At 40.0% G+C, this 20,160-nt stretch overlaps 2 protein-coding genes across 2 annotated transcripts; one reads left to right on the top strand and one right to left on the bottom strand.

The window, feature by feature from the left end:
- Positions 1-675: 675 nt before the first annotated feature.
- On the top strand, positions 676-11,252 carry LOC111670600 (beta-lactamase-like protein 1). Its single transcript, XM_023427379.2, has 7 exons — positions 676-811; positions 972-1,110; positions 3,828-3,931; positions 4,029-4,186; positions 4,471-4,691; positions 9,553-9,658; positions 9,807-11,252. Exons 2-7 carry the CDS (start codon positions 1,005-1,007, stop codon positions 10,783-10,785), a joined length of 1,674 nt encoding a protein of 557 aa, XP_023283147.1. The 5' UTR covers positions 676-811; positions 972-1,004; the 3' UTR covers positions 10,786-11,252.
- A 3,925-nt stretch (positions 11,253-15,177) lies between these two features.
- Positions 15,178-20,127, bottom strand: il17rb (interleukin 17 receptor B). The gene is given in 11 exon segments (XM_023427420.2): positions 15,178-15,598; positions 15,601-15,985; positions 16,672-16,946; positions 17,439-17,519; positions 17,623-17,652; positions 17,754-17,786; positions 17,876-18,008; positions 18,157-18,263; positions 19,236-19,349; positions 19,858-19,882; positions 19,983-20,127. Coding segments are annotated over 11 exon segments (1,293 nt in total). The 5' UTR covers positions 20,046-20,127; the 3' UTR covers positions 15,178-15,551.
- Positions 20,128-20,160: the final 33 nt, after the last annotated feature.

Raw genomic sequence — 20,160 nt, 5'->3', positions numbered from 1 at the left:
TTTAACTCAAGAGTAAGAAAAAAAAGATCAGTGTTTATACAGGATGATCTTGACATATGATGAAAAAAGGCCAGTAGATGAAAAGCAGACTCTTTACAAATAGAATGTGGTAGAGACACTGCATGATGTAAGAAGCTACTAAAGTCCCCCCTAGTGGTTGGAGTGGTCATTGAGGGCAATAAGCAAAAGTTCAGCTAAGGGAATTTGCTCCGATTATGTGATGTGACCTAACTATGGAACTTTGATGGAGTCAGGAGCTTGATTTACTGTGAGGCAGTTGAAATAGTGCTTTTGAAAATGTGTTCGCTTGCAGAACCCCTCCCAGCTATCAGACCTGTGCTCATTCATAACTGGTAAATCATTCATTTCCAGGATACCCTGCACTGTCCTTCTGATAGAGTAATGAAAAGCATTCAGCAGCAGATGAGTGATGCGTGCAGAGAATTAACCCTGAAGGATATGAAATGATTTGATTGGTGAGGATGATTGCTTAGGTTTCCACTCCACAGTTCTCCTTACATTTGGCAATGTAGCTGAATCTCCCAGCAGATTATGATGTCATAGCAGTGGAGTGGGAATAGACCCAGCCCTTCATCTGGAGCCAGGGATCACAGTCAGGATTAAGTGCATGCAGGTGGTGGTCTGTGGCCAGTGAATGCTCAGGAGCAGTGGAGCTGAGCTCATACAGTCCTGCTGCCCTTTCCTTTGTGAACCTTTTAAGAAACGAAGGTGGATTTGTGCCATCTGAAGATGAACAATGACACAAAGATAATGGGAGAACTCTAAGGCTGGATTTCCCTCCTTTGGTAAGGTAAATGAACCTGCAGCTGCTGTTTATCAAAGTAATTTTTTATTTAAGTTGTTAGCAAACTTTTTGCATGCCAAATATAATGAAAAACATACATATGTGGTTTGTGATTTATGTCGAGGTACACTCATTCTTCAATACATTTTACTGACATTTTTTCTAGACTGCGTCTGGCCCATAACAGTCAGTAAGCAAGATGAAGGTGAAATGGACCATGCTGGGCATGGTTGTCTTCTTTCTGCTCTCAGTGGCAATGACCTGTTGTTTTATATGGCAGTATCGGATGCCAAAGCTGAAGCCAGGTAAAGTTTATCCCAACACTATAGATTTACACCTTAGAACACCTACTCAGACTTTTTAAAACATATAGTAACTGTTGAACTGAGTGAGCCGTTCTTAGCCTCTTTGCTATAATTGCTCGTTTGCAGAAACTACAGCAGGATTACATAGAGCTGGAAATAGTGACAGAAGGATTAGCTGCGCCTTTAAAACACACTTTAACTCTTGTTGACAGACAAGAGGAAGAGGGAGGGTGGAGCAGAGCAGTGGAGCTTTGTATGTGACATAAATGTAAAATTCAGGGTGTACTGTCTGACTGTATCCAATATGCTGTACCTGAATGAATCAACAGCTCAGCTTTATAACCTTGTGCCCCTGGGAACATTTAAGCAGGCCAACATATTTACAGCACTTTATAATGAACTGTACAGTAATTATAGTTTTATGGCTAGTGTGTGCTGCTGGACTTTTGCTGTAACAAACAATGTATTCCCTACTATACCCTATCACTAATGATATTTTAAATCATCTTCTTTCACAAGGACAGTTACAGTACAGTACTGCCTTCAGTACAGAGATATTCTGGAACTGCAGAATACTGTCATATACTCAATACTGTAAAATAAGACCATATTAAATAATGTATTGTATTAATAATAGCATAATAATTTATTAGTGCAGATAGGTAGTCTGTCACCACAGTTCAGCCATCCAATTGGACCAGTGACTTTCTCACTGGTGGAATCATGTTAGCCTTTTACTGTTACTTAAAAGGGTCAGAAAAAATAATAGTTATATGATTAACTGCGTCAAAAGCAGGACTTAAATCCAACAACACTGAAACAGAGACTTTGCCTGAGTCTGTGTTCAGGCAAATGTCATTTATTACCTTTTATGAGTGCAGTCTCAGTGCTGTGATTGGGCCCAAAACCAGACTGAAAGTTATCAAAGCAATTGTGCAGATTTACAAAGTTGCTAAGTTGCTGGTGGACAGCTTTTTCAATAACTTCACTTAAAAACAGTAAGTTTGATATAGGGCGATAGTTGTTTGGTGCAGGGGTATCAAGATTGCTCTTCTTTAGAGGAGGTTTGATGACTGCTGTTTTCAAAGGATTTGGAAAAGTGCCAGATTGGAGAGAGGCATTACCTATTAAAGTGAGCTGTTTTACTAGGCTGCTCAGTACTGTTTAAATGAAGATAGTGGGTAAAACATCAAGGTAGCAAGGTAACAATTAGATTAGTTCAATTCCTTTGGCTGAGTTGTTTTATAGCCTGATGGCAGTGGGAACAAAGAACCTCTCTGTTCTGCAGCGCAGTGACATGAGACGTTTGCTGCTATTGCTGCTTCTCTGTCCTGCCAGAATGTTGTTGAGATGATGGTTGGTATTGTCCATTTTTTGCTGGTAGAAACTAGTTATGGAAATATTGCAATTGGAGGGTTAGTTAATCTGTCCGTTACTGTTTTTGTTGATAATATCAGAGAAAAATGATTGCCTTGCACTTCTCAAGGTCAAATTGTAAATGCATAATTTTTCATTATAGATTTCTAAGTGAATGTGGAGCTTTGATTTTCCCTATTTTCATTCTGCTTTCTGACACTCTCTTTTTTGGACCCTTACAGAATGAGTGTTTTTCCATAGTGCCTTTTGCCTATTACTGATCAATTTCACCTTAATGGGAACAATGACATCAATTACATTTGCAATTTTAGAAGTGCAGGAATTTCGTAGATCATCCACGTCATTCGAAATTGTGGCAGTTTCAAATTTGATGGCTTCCATGAAAAGTGTTCTGGTATTCTTAAAAAAGTATCTTTTTTCAACATTTGTTGATCCATGGACAACTTTGGGAGTCATTGACAGATCAAAAATAGTATAGTCCTCCATCTGACATAGACTGTAAATAAAGATGGACGTAGTCTCCATGACATCACCCATAGGTTTCTGAAGAGCGGTTTTGAAGCTCAGAGTGGATCGTTCCATCGTCATCTTGCCAGTACCTGACTCTGCCGAATGCCCGGCTAATACAAAAATGAGCGAAGAGGAGTTGCGTGTGTCGAGCTGAGATTTCCGTGCATGCTGGCTTGTGGCAGGCATGCGCTCACCCACCTGTCACTCAATGTGGCACACCCTCAATTCTCCACAGCTTTAAGCCATAATAACACTTAAACATGTGAGTTATATAAAAATTCAACCCTGCACAGTTTTCTATTTTCGAAAATATTTTCGAAAAATTGTCTTACCACTGATTGTTATGGCGAGTGTCTCATGAAGTCTTTTCTCAGCTTTCAGTGTTAAAATCCTCGTCTGTAGCATGGTGGTTTCCTGTAGATATTTCTGACAATTTTGGCATGATGAGGATTTCGCAGGATTCAACACACTGTTTTCACACAGAGTTTGTTTGTATTTCAGCACCTGCTGGTCTGAGCTGTCCCCTGCCATGGCTGTACTCTTTTTCTGTGTGTCCTTGGTGAGGGATGAAGCAGGCCTGAGGTCTGCTTTGACAAATATGAAAGGAGAAAGGGAAGAAGACAGGGAAATCATTGAAAAGTCTTTCAGTCTCTGTGCTAAGCTAAGATAACAGCTCCTGGAATGAGTCCACCTCTGTGTTGGAAAGTTATCTGTGGTCACACCTAGGAGCTGCTAAAACAGTTCAATTGTACATCTATCTGTCATGTCTTACCATGATAATACCAGTCTGCATGTTTCGTACATGATGAGCTTTTTTCCCTTTTCCACAGAAGTGGTTGTAAAAAAAGCAACAGTCGAGGATATGTGCCCTCGCTTCCCTGAGCCTGTGCCCCTCAAACATCCAATAACATCACTGAGGGTGGCCTTAGAGAAGGTGAAGCTCTTTCAACAAGTTTTTGAAATTCATGTTATAGTGTTTTATCATGTAGATACTCTGGGTATAGTCATAGTTTTACTGTTTCTCCTAACAGACAGATGTACTCCTGAGGTCGAGCATTCACACCATCAAGCTACCAGCAATATCAGCCATCGTGGTTTTAAATGACTCTGTTCTGTGGAATGGAAACTTTGGCAAGAAGAACATAAGCAACCCCTCCTCCTCTGCACCCAATGAGTACACAGTGTACAGGTGAGATTTACAGTCATGCACAGTCATGCAATCTGCAGTCTAATTCTTCTGTTGGATATTGGAGACTTACAGTTAGAATTAGGGATCATGGTTAGGATTAGACCTTCACTGTATAACCATCATATAGGACCTGTAATCACTGAAACTCAACCACTTACTAAATTAAGTGCTTAAATCTGTGCAGTAGCAGTGGGAATACTATGTATTATAAGACCAGGAAAAATATTTTTTTAATGAGCTGGAATAAGCATGTGTTGCATTCAGTGTAATCACTGTGATTGTAGAATTGCAAGCCTCTCTAAAATCTTCCCCACGCTGATGCTGTACAAGCTGTGGGAGGACGGCCTAGTGCACTCTCTGGATGACCCTCTAGAGAAATACACAGACAACTTCACAATCAAGAACCCACTAGGGAAAAGTGGGGGGGCAGCTCCATCGTCAGTCAGGACCCTCAGCACCCGCACTCCTGCACTCAGTCTGCGCAGGATGGCCAGCCAGCTCTCAGGTAAACGCACAGTCTGTATCAATGTCGCATTGATCATTTTCATTCATCTACATCTACATCAAAGAACTGTATCACCAGCATCATCTCTGGTTTGTTCAGTGGTGTTCTCTCAGTCAACCAATCAGAGCTTGGCAGGCAAGTGTCTGTTGATGGAGCACAGGGTAGGCAGGTGGCCTCAGTGAAGAGACTTCATGAAACCAAAGGTGACTGGGCTACAGTCCAAGCTAACAAGTCCAAAAGGGTAACACTAGGAGGCAGGTCATAAGACGCGCAAAACACAGGGTCAGGTTACAAGTACAGACTCAGGGTACAGGTACAGGGTCACAATACAAGTACAGGGTCAGGGTACAGGTACCTAGTCTGGGTACAGGTACAGGGTCACAATACAAGTACAGGGTGAGGGTACAGGTACAGGGTCAGGGTACAGGTACAGAGTCAGGGTACAGGTACCGAGTCAGGGTACAGGTAGAGGGTCAGGGTATAGGGTCAGGGTACAGGTACCGAGTTAGGGGTACAACTACCAAGTCAGGGTCACGGTACGGGTACAGAGTCTGGCTAGAGGTACCCTGACTCTGTAACTGTACCCTGACTTGGTACCTCTACCGTGACCCTGTGCCTGTACCCTGACCCTGAACCTGAATCCTGACCCTGTACCCTGTCCCTGTACCATCGCCCTGACCCTGTACCTGTACCCTGACCCTGTACCTGAATCCTGAGCCTGTACCCTGACTCTGTACCTGTACCATGACCATGACCCTGTATCTGTACCCTGACTCTGTAACTGTATCCTGACCCTGTACCTGAATCCTGACCTTGTACCCTGTACCTGTATCATGACCCTGACCCTGTACCTGTACCTGTACCCTGTACCTGAATCCTGAGCCTGTACCCTGACTCTGTACCTGTACCATGACCATGACCCCGTACCTGTACCCTGACTCTTTACCTGTATCCTGACCCTGACAAATTAAGTGTACCTGTACCCTTACTCTGTACCTTTTAAGTGTACATGTACCCTGACTCTGTACCTTTTCCCAGACTCTGTACATGTACCCTCACCCTGTACCTGTATCCTGACCTTGTACCTGTATTGTAACCCTGTATCTGTACCCTCACCCTGTACCTGTACCCTTATTCTGTACCTGTACCATGGTAATAATGTATGGTAAAGTTTTATTAATACCTATGAGTTTATACAGACACACACACACACACACACACACACACACACACACACACACACACACACACACACACACACAGTAAAGTATACAGAATACCATATTTTAGTGTTTGCAAACTGACCGAATATCTTTATCCACCAAGGATCCCTGAGCTGATGGAATCTGGTGGCCACAGAAAATGTATTGGTCACTCTCAAACCCTGGTTCTTTCTTGCAGTGTTGCTTGCATGTTCTCCTTGTGTTTCTTCCAGAGACTCTGATTACTAGTGTAGGAGCCAAGTTAAGTTCATATAAGTCTAAGTGAATAAATAAGCGCAGTCTATATTTTCGTTTGAAAGTTAATGTTTATTAAAAATAAATAAGTAATTTCATTGAATAAGTGTAGTTATAAAAATTTGTGAAAAGTCAGCTAAAATTCATTGATCTAATTCATGTTGATGTAAGATATGAAAGATATTCTGCAAGAAGGTAGCATTTTGGTAGCTTTCTGTTAGAGCAGTGAAACAGGTTACTGTCACTTTAAGAGAAAGAGCTCTTTGTGCTGTGAGAGGTCTTACAAGTGAATTCAGTCATATGAGGCTTAATCACGCACCGAGCCACATGGTTTTTTTCAGCAGTATAGTTTATTGATTAGGAGAACTTGACTTTGAACCATCCTTTAAGAAGATTTAACAAACTTTGGATTAAAGAACTTTGTTTATCTTTTTTACATCAGAGTCCTGTGGAAGTTTTTTCCTCTTCAATTGAACATACATGAGTAATCCAAGGCAATTTAAGCTTCAACCCACCACAACTAGTACAAAGACATGCACATTTAATTAATTGAGGACTCTTGAATGTGACTTGAACGTGTGTGTGTGTGTGTGTGTGTGTGCCTGTGCCTGTGTGTGTGATTGTGTGTTGCTGTTGTTGTTGTGTGACAAACCATTTTGAATGTTTGATGTAATGAAAAAAAGTTAGTTACATTTGCATCCAGAATTACAAAGTTTGAATGTAAAAGTGCACATAAATGTAAAAGTGATTAGATTTATCCTAAAATCAGAGAGAAAACTTTAAATTGTTAGTATGGACATCAACCTTTTTAATAACAAGCTACATTTTTAATTACAGATAATTACTGTAATTTTACATAGATTTGTATGTAATTTAAGAAAGCAGAAAAATACTGTATAAATAATACAGTATTTTTTCTTTACAAAAATGGGAAATAAATGTAATTCATTATTATTGGCATAATGCTTAAAATAAAAGTTTGGCTTTTAATTCATAGATAACTTCTGTAATTTTACAAACTTTTGTACATAATTTAAAAAAACAGAAATGATTGTAAAATTTTTTGAGTTATTTTCCGTAAAATTAGGAATCTTTTTTACAGTGTAGCTTCATTTGAACTGAATGCAGATTCTTTAATCCAACAGGATTCTTGACAGTGGTGATGCTTTTACTCGCTTCTTCATCACTGCAGCTCATTGCAGATAACATGAGGAGACTCTCTGACCAGAACTGGAAATGAAAACTAAACCAACAATGATCCATACACTGTTCAATATTTCCATGATTATAAATGAGCATTTCAGTCATACTTACTCATCAGACATCAGCTACTCCTGTCCTCTTTTCTTTCTCTCCTCTCTGCAGCAGAAACAGTCTGACATTAACTTTAACTGTTTTATCTACATCATATGTTCATAATAGTTTGTTCATCATCAGAAAAAGAGCGGAAATATTCAGTAAGAAACTTTATAATAATTCATGCACTTATTCACAATATATCCGTAGTCTAATTAGAAATTATTTGTAGTTTTTTTTATTTTTTTTTTATTATAGTCACGTTGTTTACATTTCACCTTGTTGAATATAACTTTTGGATGTCATCATACTTGGATTTACCTGCAGGTATGAGGATTTCTTCTGATATCATATGAATACTTTTATTCATGGTTCTGACGATGTTGCTTATAATTAACAACTCTGCCTCTTGAATGCATTCATAGTTGGATAGAAAACCCCACGGGTTAACTGAGCCAGTTGATGACCTGCTTCATAGTACAGTTTATCAGGATGGACAAAGTAAGGTACCCACACATACATACCAGGGCAGAGACAATAAAAGACAAAGATCTAAATAGAATGAAATCGGAAGACACCACAACATACAACCTTGAAAATGAGACCGGAATCAACACATCACAAAGAATTAATATTACAAACTTCACAGAGCTGACATGACTTTACTTTAAGTCTAGAGTGTAGTTGTTAGCAGATATTAGTGTTTATTCATATATGTATTAAGAACTATAACTATAATTGGAGGCTACTGTAATGTGAGGGTATGATATGTGGTGGTATGGATCACTTTTGGTAAAAGAAACAGCTGGATGGAGACTAACTTTTTTAAACAGCAGTTTTACTCCACACTTTGTCTCACTAAGTCACATGTCGCTAATCTAACCAATTAGACATGAGGAGGACTTAGACTGCGGTAAATCAGGGGAAAATTAGAGTATTGGATCCAGGAGGTTACCATAATTGTTTTTAAAGATGCACTTGTATAAGTAAATAATAATTGTATAAACAGAAATATGTAAATAGTTAACTGCACACATAAATATGTAAATAATCATGAGCAGATGAAATGATGGATATCTTTTCAGTTCAAGTTTATAACAAACCTGTTATACTGTGTAACTGGTGGTTTGACTCACTTGAACGGAGAGGTGCTATAATTCCACTGAGCTGTGTCTATAGATAGAGGTAATCAGCTCAGTGTTCTCAGATTAACAGAGGGGCAGTCCTGCTGGATACTGGGGGAAAGTAACAAAATCATATTCTGAACAATTACTCTTGGAGAGGTTTCTTGCTAACCTGATGATGGCATTCATCAGGATCATCAAAGTCTTGTGGACTTTCCCAACCCATGTTTTGTATAAGAAAATAGAGAAAGCCGACTCTGGCAGAAAATTCATAGAAGTAGTTTTATTTGGAAAGGCTAGAGGATTTGAGAAGGACTGCATGAGGGTCGTGTTTGATGGAATGGAAGGGGTTGAGGGGAAAGATGAAAGGGGGTTAATGCATGGGGATGAACAAGCCGAACTCAGTCATGGTATGGCTGGAATGTCTAGGAACCCAGGGATTGAGACTCAGGGTGAGGGTGTGTCTCAATGAGATTTGTCATCCCCTGTGGTTCATGGGATCCAGGACCTCCTTGCTGTGAGGCAATGATGCTGATCGCTGAGCCCCACTGGCGCCCCACTGAGACAGGAAAGGAGAAGTCTTTGGGGGGAATGGTCATGAGAAGAGAGACAAACAGAAGATATATATATATAGATTTGCACAGGTGGATGAATTAGCCAGGGAGTGGTGTTGTGTTGTTTCTGAACTGTTACTCTGAACTCTTAGTTATAATAACTTCCCTATGTGTTTGACACATATATGCAAAGAACATTTGCTTTGTTAGGACGTCCAGTATTCTGAGGATCTATTCACTCTATTAAAGTGAGCCACATCATTTTAACTGAAAGACAGTTTGTCCCACTGTGCATGCACTAACTGAATGATGGGCATGCTGTGTGGTGGGTTTCTTCCACAGATATCTGTGAAATGTTTCCATACATGTTTCCATGTATGATTATTGTGCATAGGCCCTTTCTACATCCCGAATCCTAATATTTTTACAGGTTTACCCAGAAGATTAAGGTCAACTAATCTCCTTTGGAGTGGAGACACACAGGCAGCCCTTCGTTTGTTACAGGATGATGTCCTTGTGGCAAATCCAGGCACCAAGTAAGACTCTGTTTCCTTCCTGGGTTGCACTATTTTTGACTCTGATGACTTCAGACAATCTGTGTATGTATAGAACAAGGAATCTTTTGGTATTTTGTATCCAGGCAACTTGTGAATATCTGTGACATTACTGTCTCTTCCCCCTCAGATGCCACTACAGCAATGTTGCTTTTTCCTTATTGGCCAACATCTTGGCCCAGAAGGTGACTGGCTCAGACTATGAGAGCTGGGTGTCAGACAACATTCTGGAGCGGCTCAGCATGGAGGACACTGGTTTCAACTTAACTCCAGCCATTCAAAGGCAGATGGCCGTTGGTGTGTACAGCAATGGCCAGCCGGCTCCACTCTACAACCTCGGCTGGTACCGACCTGCAGGTCAGATGTATTCCACTGCAGCTGACATGGCCAAGCTCATGATGGCTCTGCTGGGTGCGTATGGTGGGACCCTGCTCCGCCAGGATACACTGAACACCATGCTGACCCCAGTGTCACGATGCCACAGTGGCTACTTCTCCAACTCCACTGGCACACCATGGGAGATCAATGAGCAGTTTGGCTATGATGTGGTGAGGAAGGACGGCGACCTGGACGGTTATGCAGCCACCCTCTCCCTAGTGCCACAGCTCAAACTGGGACTGGTAGTCCTGATGGCAGGGGTACGGCCGGCAAACCAGGACCTTGTGAGCCAGGCCTTCAGCTATCTCATCCCTGCAGTGGAGAGTGCTTTCAGGGATGCTCATCGAACTCTCAGACCGCCTCCCGACCCAACTCCATATATTGGTTTTTTCACTTATAGGAATATGACTTTCTATGAGATTAAGGTGGACTCAGATGGAGTGCTGATCATGCAGCAGTTTGGACCACAGGTGGACACAACTGTATTGTCCAAGTACCGATCTATTCGGCTGGATTACCTGCAGGATAGGGTGTTCAGGGTGGTGTTTGAGAGCCCATACCCTTGCAAGCTGAAAGTTAACAGTGCCTCAGTCTCCCTGGAGGCACAGGACAGACAGCTCTTCAACTTTTACCTCTTAAACAAGAAAGGTGTGTCACCAGGGTTTGATTCACCAGGACTCAACACTTACAGGGTGACAAGGATAGCTGGTAGACCATACTTTAATTCATAATGACAGGAACACAGGAATTCAGCTCAGCACAAGTTTGTCACTGTAATTGGGCAGTTGTGTCCAGGACAGATGCAGTGGGTGACTTGACATTTGCTCAGTGGTGATGTGTGGTCAGGGTCATAGGATGCTCTCTTATTAAAGTTACTGTGATTAATCTGAACTTGCATTTTAATATAATATCCTTCTTCTCATTATACCAATTTTATCATTCAGGTTTGTTTCCAAAGCTATTTTTGACAGTTATTCTTCTGCTAAGTACTACTACAAGCTTTTCAGAACTGACACACTGCTGTATAATCTTTGGTTAATGGACAATGTGGCAGTATTCCTCTTCTATCTCTAAGTGCCTACAGTGTGACCTAGAAAGAGTAAAAGCACTGTTTATTTAAATGTCAAGTGGTTAGATTCAAATACACTGTAAACACATGTAAACAGCAAAGCCAAGTTACAAATAAATATAAAAATCATATTGTACATCGTTGTGTATTTTGTTCCATGTAGTGTATTCTGCTCCATGAACTATAGAAGAACCCCAGACAAGAGCTATGACCTATACATGAACTCTTGATAGAGAGCCACAGCCATGCCTCCCTGAGTGCTGTATAGGCATGGAGAAGGCTGTGTAGACTTAGTCAGCATTTGTGACCCAATTAGCAGGACGAAGTTTCTGTGTTTGATGTATGTATGTATCAATCTTGACATATTTTGGTTAAGTAAAGTAAATGAATATACATGGTTTTATTTTTGGAGAGTTTTACCAAAACAATACACCGTTAATGTAAAAAATATGAAGATCAAAGGCTCCTCGAGGTGTTAGGCAATGGCTCCGTGAAATCCCCATGGTGAATTCTGCTTTGATATGGACGGTGATTAATGACATCTAAGTTTCAACCTTGCCAGGAGGGGGCAATCAACAGGGTATATAAGGGGAAGAGAGTTTCACTCTAATCCAGTATCTGTGTTCATGAACCCAGCCTCTGTTTTACTGTATTTGCTTGCATATGACAGTAAATTCTAAGGGATTGCTCTTGACTCTCTCTGCTGTTGTTTTTTCTTCAGTTTTTGAGTATTTGCTTAAGTGTTAGATATTTCTTTTGAAAGTAGTTAAAAATTTAAGTGTTGAGGTGACTTAGAAGATTCACTGACCCATCTGAAGAGGATCCTCGATATTAAATTGGCAAGCCAGCCAGGAGAGGCAGGGAGACGCTTGGAGACCCGGGCAGGTTAAAGCACAGGGCCCAATCTAATAAGGTCAGCAGAAACCTATTTAAAAAAATTCTGCATACATGTGCACTTTCTGGCTGCAGATCACAAGTGCACAGCCCAAAGGTGATATCTAGCCTCTCCTCAAAAGAATCTAAGATATCAGAATTTTAGAAATAATATCACAGCAGAAGAGAGTCTGAGGAATCCTTGAATTTTGTGTCTTGCATGTCGCATGTTGTGTCTGGTATATTTGTTATGTGATTAACTGTTTGTGTGCTGGCTGTGCACTGAGATCAAGACCAGGCGTGGACACAACTAAATTAAGTCAAATTGTTTGGACATAGCTAAATTAATCGAAACAGCTGAGACGTTTGAAAAGTAGTGGTGGCTTGTCCAGCTCTGAAGAACGTTTGGGCAGAACTGGGTTGATGGTGTAGAATCCACGATTTGGTGGTGGAGCCGAAGGATCACTTGCTAACAAGGCTAGGATAGCAGCTGTTCGGCGATGCTGACATCTGAACAGCGGCGAACAGCTAACAGCAGATCGGCTGAGCAGGTAATTAACAGGGCAGGATGTGCACAATCTACAAACTGGTAGCAGCACCAGACTGGGAAGAGTAGAGACAGGATGGCTTGTTCCAAAGTGCAGTGAAAAAAGGAACAGATTAGCACAACAAACAAGGTTTTGCCGTGGAATAAGAAGCGGTGACATACACGCCAGCGTCCTCTTACATCCCACTGAAAAATGTCGGACTGGAGTTCTACTGAGTAGAGGGTGGCAAAACTCACACTTGTGCAACATTAAACACACCAGTAGCTATACTTAAAGACATTTATTAACAATGGAACAGAGTAAAAACACAATGTCTAATCAAAAGTATATAAAGGTTGTACTTTCTTCTTCTTACAGAGTTAGATTTTCCATGATAACTCTGCTGTGGCTCCTGTTGCTTGGAAAATCCGCTCGCAGACTTTGGGTCGTAGCTGCTGTCGCTGAAGTTAACTTGTTCTCTCTGTGTTGAAAAACAGAGTGAGGGAGGGTGTTGCAGTCTGCCGTGGACAGGCCTGCAGAAAAGCTGGTGTTACATGTGGCCTTGTGCTGACCTGGTGCTGGGAGCTTTCTTGCTCCTTGAAAACCCGAGAGGGGAGAAGAAGCTGCTGCTCCTCAGCAAGCCAAGGAGAGAAGAGGAAGAACACAAAAGGAGATCTGGTTTTGTCTGGTACGTGACACCCTGGGGGGTCACATGTCACACACTGACTAACACTGACTGGTCAGTGAGATCCCTGGGGGACAGTCGTCCACAGGTGTGAACAGTGAGGAACTGTGGGGAAGAGAGTTCTATTGTCTGTAGAACAAAGAACATGTGGTCTCCGCCACTTGAATGTACTTAGTCCCAACAATACAATATATTAACCGATATACTGTGTAAATAGAAGTGGTATAATTAAAAAGGAAATTTTGTGTTTAAAGAAAATTGTTGAAATGGTTGGTGAACCTGGGCTAATGTGAGAATATTTGCCATCTCAATGGTATGAAATTGATTGAAAATGTAGAAACTCAAGGAACTAGGACTTATTTTTGGTTAGAAAGACGTACAAAGATAAGTGGTAAAGAACATGTTTAAGGTACTAAACAGACTGATTTCAAAGTCTGGCAAATTACAAACTGGGTAAATTTGACACAAATACAAGCTGATTTTCCTGGGGTTCAGTGGGAATCGTTATTACAGACAGTTTGGGATGCGGATGTTGTGGAATCTGTTCTGGTTTTGCTCTGCTGTAACCCAGCGGTGACAGCAATACTCTCTTAATACCTATTAGGGCCAAATTGACAAAATCTATTTTGAAAGAAAAGAACAAACTACTTAAAGAAATAGAACAGGTAAAGAAATAGACATCCCTTTAGCCCCTAGAAAGGTACGGGCTATAGGTAACTGAACATCACACTCACCACCTATCGTCAAGAAACCACATTCAATGGCAAAGAAAAGAAGGAGAACACAAGTGAATCTTGGACTGGCTTTCCACCGCTGGAGACAGCTCCATACGAATGGAGATGCGGTTTGATTCTGAGCTACAGCTTTTCTTTTAGACTGGTGGGTAACATCTTATGTTGGTCTGTAACAAAAAGTATTGATGATGTTGACAGACGTTTTAACGGTTTAGTAGAATTTAGCCTGTTCCTGCAACTGTTGTCCAGTTAGTTACGTCAGTAACTTTTCTTTTACAAGTAAGACAATGAGACTGATCAAGAACCAGCGGGTTCAGGATCTACTGCCTAATACTGTATTTATTTTAGCATATTCATATTTATCCTTACTATTTATTATACACACACAATAGACATGTTTGAATATAAAGAACATGTATGATCTAAACAACTTGTCCTATCTTATATATTTTTCTGTACCAGAAACCGGAATTCACCTGCCCTTCTTCTGGATCTGGCCTCATCAACCATCAACATCCAAATTACAGTAAGACCTTGGATCATTATCCCTGCATAGAACAGATATTGTCTTTACTGTGATCTTTTGCACATCATGCTCAGCAGAGGTTTTGTCAACTTTTGTACACATTTTTTTTCATTTTTTAAACATGTGTATCTATCTATATTTATCTTTTTGACTGTTGCAGTATTTTATGTTTTTATTGTTATTTCCTATAAATGTGTTAATTGGATACTGCACCAAACACCAAGCCAAATACTTTGTAAGTAAAGAACTACCTGGCAACAAACCTTATTGTGATGATGTCATCATCCCTTCCTCATGCTGCTGTAGCCTGACACTCATGTGTCATGCAGTGTCCCCTTGCCTTCATATTTTTATAGGTAAATAAAAACATACTGTTTGTATTACATAATTTGTTTCAGTGCTATGAACAATTTTAACTATCAACAATAAATGCAAATATAAATAATAAATTATAAGGAACATTAGGAAAACAACATGTTTAACTGGACAGGGGCAAAGAGGTGAAATGCTGCGCCCTATGGAGGTGGAGCAAGTCTTGCACATTACACCTTTAAATTATAAATCAAACAAAATATCAAAAATGGCAAAAATGGAAGCTATTTAGAAAATGAATTATAGTGCAAACCTCTTTCTCACATTTCTTTCTCTTGATAATTAATATTTAAGGATTGTAGAAAAAGGAATACGACAAACACATACAACAAATAAATACATTTCTTGACTCTTTTATACAAAATAGCAACAACACAACCTCTTTGTTGCCCGTTTCTTTCTTTGAGGTGGTGTTCACCAGCCTTGAGGCTGTTTACAATTTGTACATGATGATGACAACAGATGAACAACTATCAATGTGTGTTTGAGGCAGGTTCCTACACCACTAGAAAAACTAAATAAAATGAAAAAAAAAGACATGTATCAGCCCTGCTGTGTCTAAACAGAAGTTTTGATAACTTAAAAAAGCATAGGTCTGTCATCTGTAAAAAACTAAATATAAATTCTTTTACATTTTACAAAAGAGTAAGAATAATGGGAGAATTGGCTATTCACTAATAAAATGTATTCTGATCCATTGTCCATATCAATCTAAATATTCTCATTACAGCTGTTCAAACAGAGGTGACCAGAGTCCCAGTAGTTCCACCTCTCTGGAAATGCTTTTCTACTGCTTCTCTTAACTCCATTGTGCTCTTTTCACTGTAGGAAATCCCTGGTCTGAAGATCAGATCTGATATCTTCTTCTCGTCACTCCTGTGAGTGTGAAGTTTCCTGCACAGTTTCTTCAAATCCTTCATCAAACAAAACGTCTTGCAGGCCCTCAGTTCCAGCGACAAGTTACTAGGCCTTTTGTCGCTCTGCTCGGCCAGCTGAACAACCCAGAATTTACCCAGGTCACTGGCACTCTTTGCGTGGCCGGCCACCATGTTGAGAATGAGGGGGTAAAGGTCATGAGCTGCAGCCGGGATTGAGGGTTCTGGGAGGCTGCAGTCGGGAGAAGAGTGGCTGGGCTGTGAAGAGGGCTGAGATGAGCGAAGAGAAGAAGAAAAGGACAGTAAGCATGCAAAATGTCAAGGATTGCCCTGAGGAAATTTCAGGCACATATATGCATGTGTTTTGGCCAGAGGTCAACTCCTTACTCATCACTGCAACCACACTGTTTAGCACTGGGGTATTTTACTCTTTTGGATATGTTGAGTTAAGGTATTGTTAAAGAATCTTATCCAGATATTAATACAATAATATTACTTTGCTAGATATTGCTAGAGCATAGATTATGTCTATAAAGTAAATCACTAAATGTAAAAGATAACATAGTTAAATTCTCCTTTTTTTTCTTGCTGTAAACATGCAGGAGTATTACAGAATCTTCCTATCTTTAGTCTTACATAAAGATAGAGAGCAGATTTTTATGCTAAAGTTAGAAGAGTTGAGATTTTGGGAAGTTAGGAAGCTTGTGTAATACACTTTTCTTATCTTAAGTTAGGATGGGAAAATTGACATCTGTAATGGTTTTTTTGCTAAATCAGGTCCTAACGCTTATTACCATGGTTAGCAAACAGTTACGATAGGATCTGCAAGTTAGGAAGTTTCTGTAATATGGCCCCAGGTGACATCATGCAAGCAACAACACAATAAAAATGCATCGTCACTAGAATCGCTCCTAGTCCAACAGCAAGAAATAAATGATAAAAATGACAAATTGCACCTGTGGGCAGATGATGAGCACTCGCTCTGCAGCCTTGGCCTGTTCTGCCAGCCAGCGCATTGGCCCCAGTTCTGCAATTTTACCCTGCTGCCACATGTCGATAGCAACATTACAACTGCCGTGCCACTGCAGGAACTCTGCCAGGGTCACCACGGCCCGCTGGAAGGCCGAGTTCTCAGCAGGGTACACCACCAGCACAGGGACAGGAACCATGGGAGATTGTGGTAAACTTTTGAAACCAAATGATTTGGCAATGTTGACACCACAGCTTTTATCTGGGATGTAAGAAAACATTGGAAAGGAGAGGTTAACTATCTTCAGAACTGGGCAGCATTGTCAAACATCTTAGATAATCTAGAGGGGATTCCCAAATTTGTAAAGAAATGTTGTAGTGAGACAAAACTTGATATGTTTCAGTGTCTCCAAGTTGAAGCATGTCTCCACTGCAAGATGACAAGACATTTAACCAGTAGTTAAATAGTAGTTAAAGCTAAACTCCTTTGCAATGTGAAAGTGAGATTGTCATAAATGAGTTGGAGAGCATTTTGCAATTCTGTAATGACCGAGGACATATTCAAAGCATGTATACAAGATTGGCGGGTAAGCCTGTGCCTGTGCATTTCTAATTATGGCATTGGTATAACACATTTTAAACTGAAATAAACCATATTGTGAACACATAGAAGAAGAGAGCATTAAGTTGAGACTCTATTCTCAGTTATCTGCAATTTAACATTAAATTCATGTTTAAAAAATGTTGTATTTACAGATTATGTAGCAGAAACTAAGGGTCATCAAACCGATCAATCCTCCAAAAATGATTCCAGTGACACGTTCTGTTCTCAAAGCTGCACGGACAAACACAAAACACATTCCTTATTTCACTTCATGTAATATTGAACTGATTTAGTGAATAAACTGACAGTACTTTAAGTAACTGGGGGGTCTTACGTGAAGTAGTGATCTCAACCGGAGTGTAATCTATACAAAGTAGTGTCAAAGAAAATAATCAACATTTTTGTTATAAAGTATTATACATTACATACACCTACAAACATGCACAAGCAAAGGAAAGTGCTCACCTGTAGGAACTTGAGTAGACTTTGGTGTAACACCTGCAAAGAAAACAGAGAAGACATTTTAATACTTTTATAGATTTAATCTGTTGCTGAGGATCAATAAAGTTGGGAATAAAAAAACGTACTCTGTTTTTGAAGAGATACCATAATCCTTTCATACTTATAAGAGGGGCCACTCCCCAGCGGAGGCAAAGGGAGATTGGTAGCTTGGATGAGAATGGAGCCATAGCTTGCTTTTACTAAATGATGAAACCATTGCTAGATTTGAAAAGATGATAGTCATTGCAGTTATTTTAATCTTTACAACGTCACACATCCTTTTGTAGGTCCATCATTTCAAACTAATGCTCACAGTTAAAACACAGGAATGTCTTATCAGTTCTAGTTAAGATTCTATCTGTTGCACCTGCTTTGATGCAGTGATGTCTGCTCTGCCTAAATGTGGCTTGTATTTGCAGAGGTACGATGATTCCCCCGTCTTGATCAACGTGCCCATCAGATGTTCAATACTAGCTGCAGAGATACAAAACATAACAAAGTTTAATGGCTTTAGGGATAATTCAATAAGGAAGATGTCCCCTCTCACTTCTCCATCTATTGGGAATTCCTGCTATTGTCCTGCTTTTACATTCATCTACTCCATCACTTTCTCTTTCACATCAGTGTATCTGGCCAATGATCATTCTGCCCGCAACCCCCAAACCAATCCACACATGTCCATCACCACCTTATCCTACAGGACAATCCAGGATCCAGAGGTTCCATTTTTCATCATCTGGCTTTAGTCTCCCACCAGCAGCAGCTAGACCCCAGGGGATTATTCCTATCTCCTACCTTCACTGCCCTAAAATACATCAGCACCCGCTGTTGATCTCTCTTTATTCAACTGAGGACAAAATATAAGTGAGTCAGTGTTGGCTTTCAGATATTGTCAGTCAGTGTCCTTCAATTCCAATGGATATAAATACAGTTTATTTACACTGCAGTGAAGGTCAGCCTATCCAGGTCTTATTTATTATTTTTAATGTTCAACATAAGATGGTGTTGAACATGAATTTGACTGCCTTATTGTTTCTCTACCATTAGGGGGCTCCTTCTGCCTCATACCTGCTACACACACTGTACGAGCTTATTCTATTCTGTTTGATTATACACAGGACATTTTTACCTTCAGTCTAGTCCAATGTCACCCAAATCAGACTAAAGTTCTGTTTGTCAAGTAATTAAAATGAGGAGTATCCAAGAAATCTCTGATGTTATGGGACAAACATTGTTTGTGTAACACCTTTTGCTGTTTTAGCAGATAGTCAGTGATAATCAGTAACATACTGTCTTGTAATTAAAAAATATATTTAATAATTAAATTTGAAGGTGCCATGACAGAGAGCTCTGCTCCTTTTGTGCTGCTGATGTGTTTTAAGTGTTTGGTTACCTGCATTAGCAAAACATTACTAAAGTGAACAACATCACGTGGTTGTTTTCTACCATCAATGCTGATTGCCCAGCTGATGTTCAGCATATCTTGTTGTCCCACTGTCACCTGCTCCACTCTCAGAGCTGCCAGGAGAGACGGAGAGGTATCACTGGTTGGAGGGAAATCTGAAACAAGAGACAACTTTGATGATCATTTTCCACACACTGATAATGTGAACTCTAGAGCTGTTGAACACCTGAGTGGCTACAGATTTTTACTAAATTTCATCAGTCAGACATTTTTAATAAACTTCTGTTGCCTAGCGATAGATATAAAGCTGGCAATGCAATTCTATTTCTTATTAACATTTTCTGGTGGGTTACATTCAAAGGTAATGGAAGTTCCACTTTCCACTGAGATAACAGCCCTAAAATAACTTCATGGGAAATGTTATGTAAGGGTTTTTCATGCAAGAAAGAAAGCTGGTAGCTTTGGAGAATCAAAATGAATCTAACAGTACAACGTATCGTTAACTGGTAGCTTAACAGATATTGGTGTCTGCACCGGCCAACAAATACCTATTTGAGTCAAACTCTACAGTGGCAACAGCTTTTAAAACATACATAATGTCATATTATTGACATTCGAGGTCAGAGCTCTCATCCACAGTATGAATAAAACATCACAACTTACTATGAAATTCACGACACTCCACTTTCTGCAAACAAATCCCAGAAATACATCACTTAAATTATTTTCATCATTTTTAATTTTAAGTGAAACAATTAATGGCTCATCTGTTAAAATCAATAACTTACAATTTCATGTGACATCACTTTGGCCTGGACATAGAAAAAAATAAACGCGACTCGCCACATCATGGAGCAACTGAAATAAAATAAAATAAAATAAACTAAAATAAACTATCCACAGCATTTTCAGCATTGACTCATCTGTGTACCGTCCTACCTGCAGTGCACTTGCTGAATAAATCTT

The sequence above is a fragment of the Seriola lalandi genome, unplaced genomic scaffold (genome assembly GCF_002814215.2).
Source record: "Seriola lalandi dorsalis isolate HSWRI2012SDOR001 ecotype SW California unplaced genomic scaffold, Sedor1 jcf7180002054861, whole genome shotgun sequence".
Lineage (NCBI taxonomy): Eukaryota > Metazoa > Chordata > Actinopteri > Carangiformes > Carangidae > Seriola > Seriola lalandi.
The sequence above is the reverse complement of the archived record's forward strand: the minus strand, read 5'-3'. Positions and strand labels throughout refer to the sequence as shown.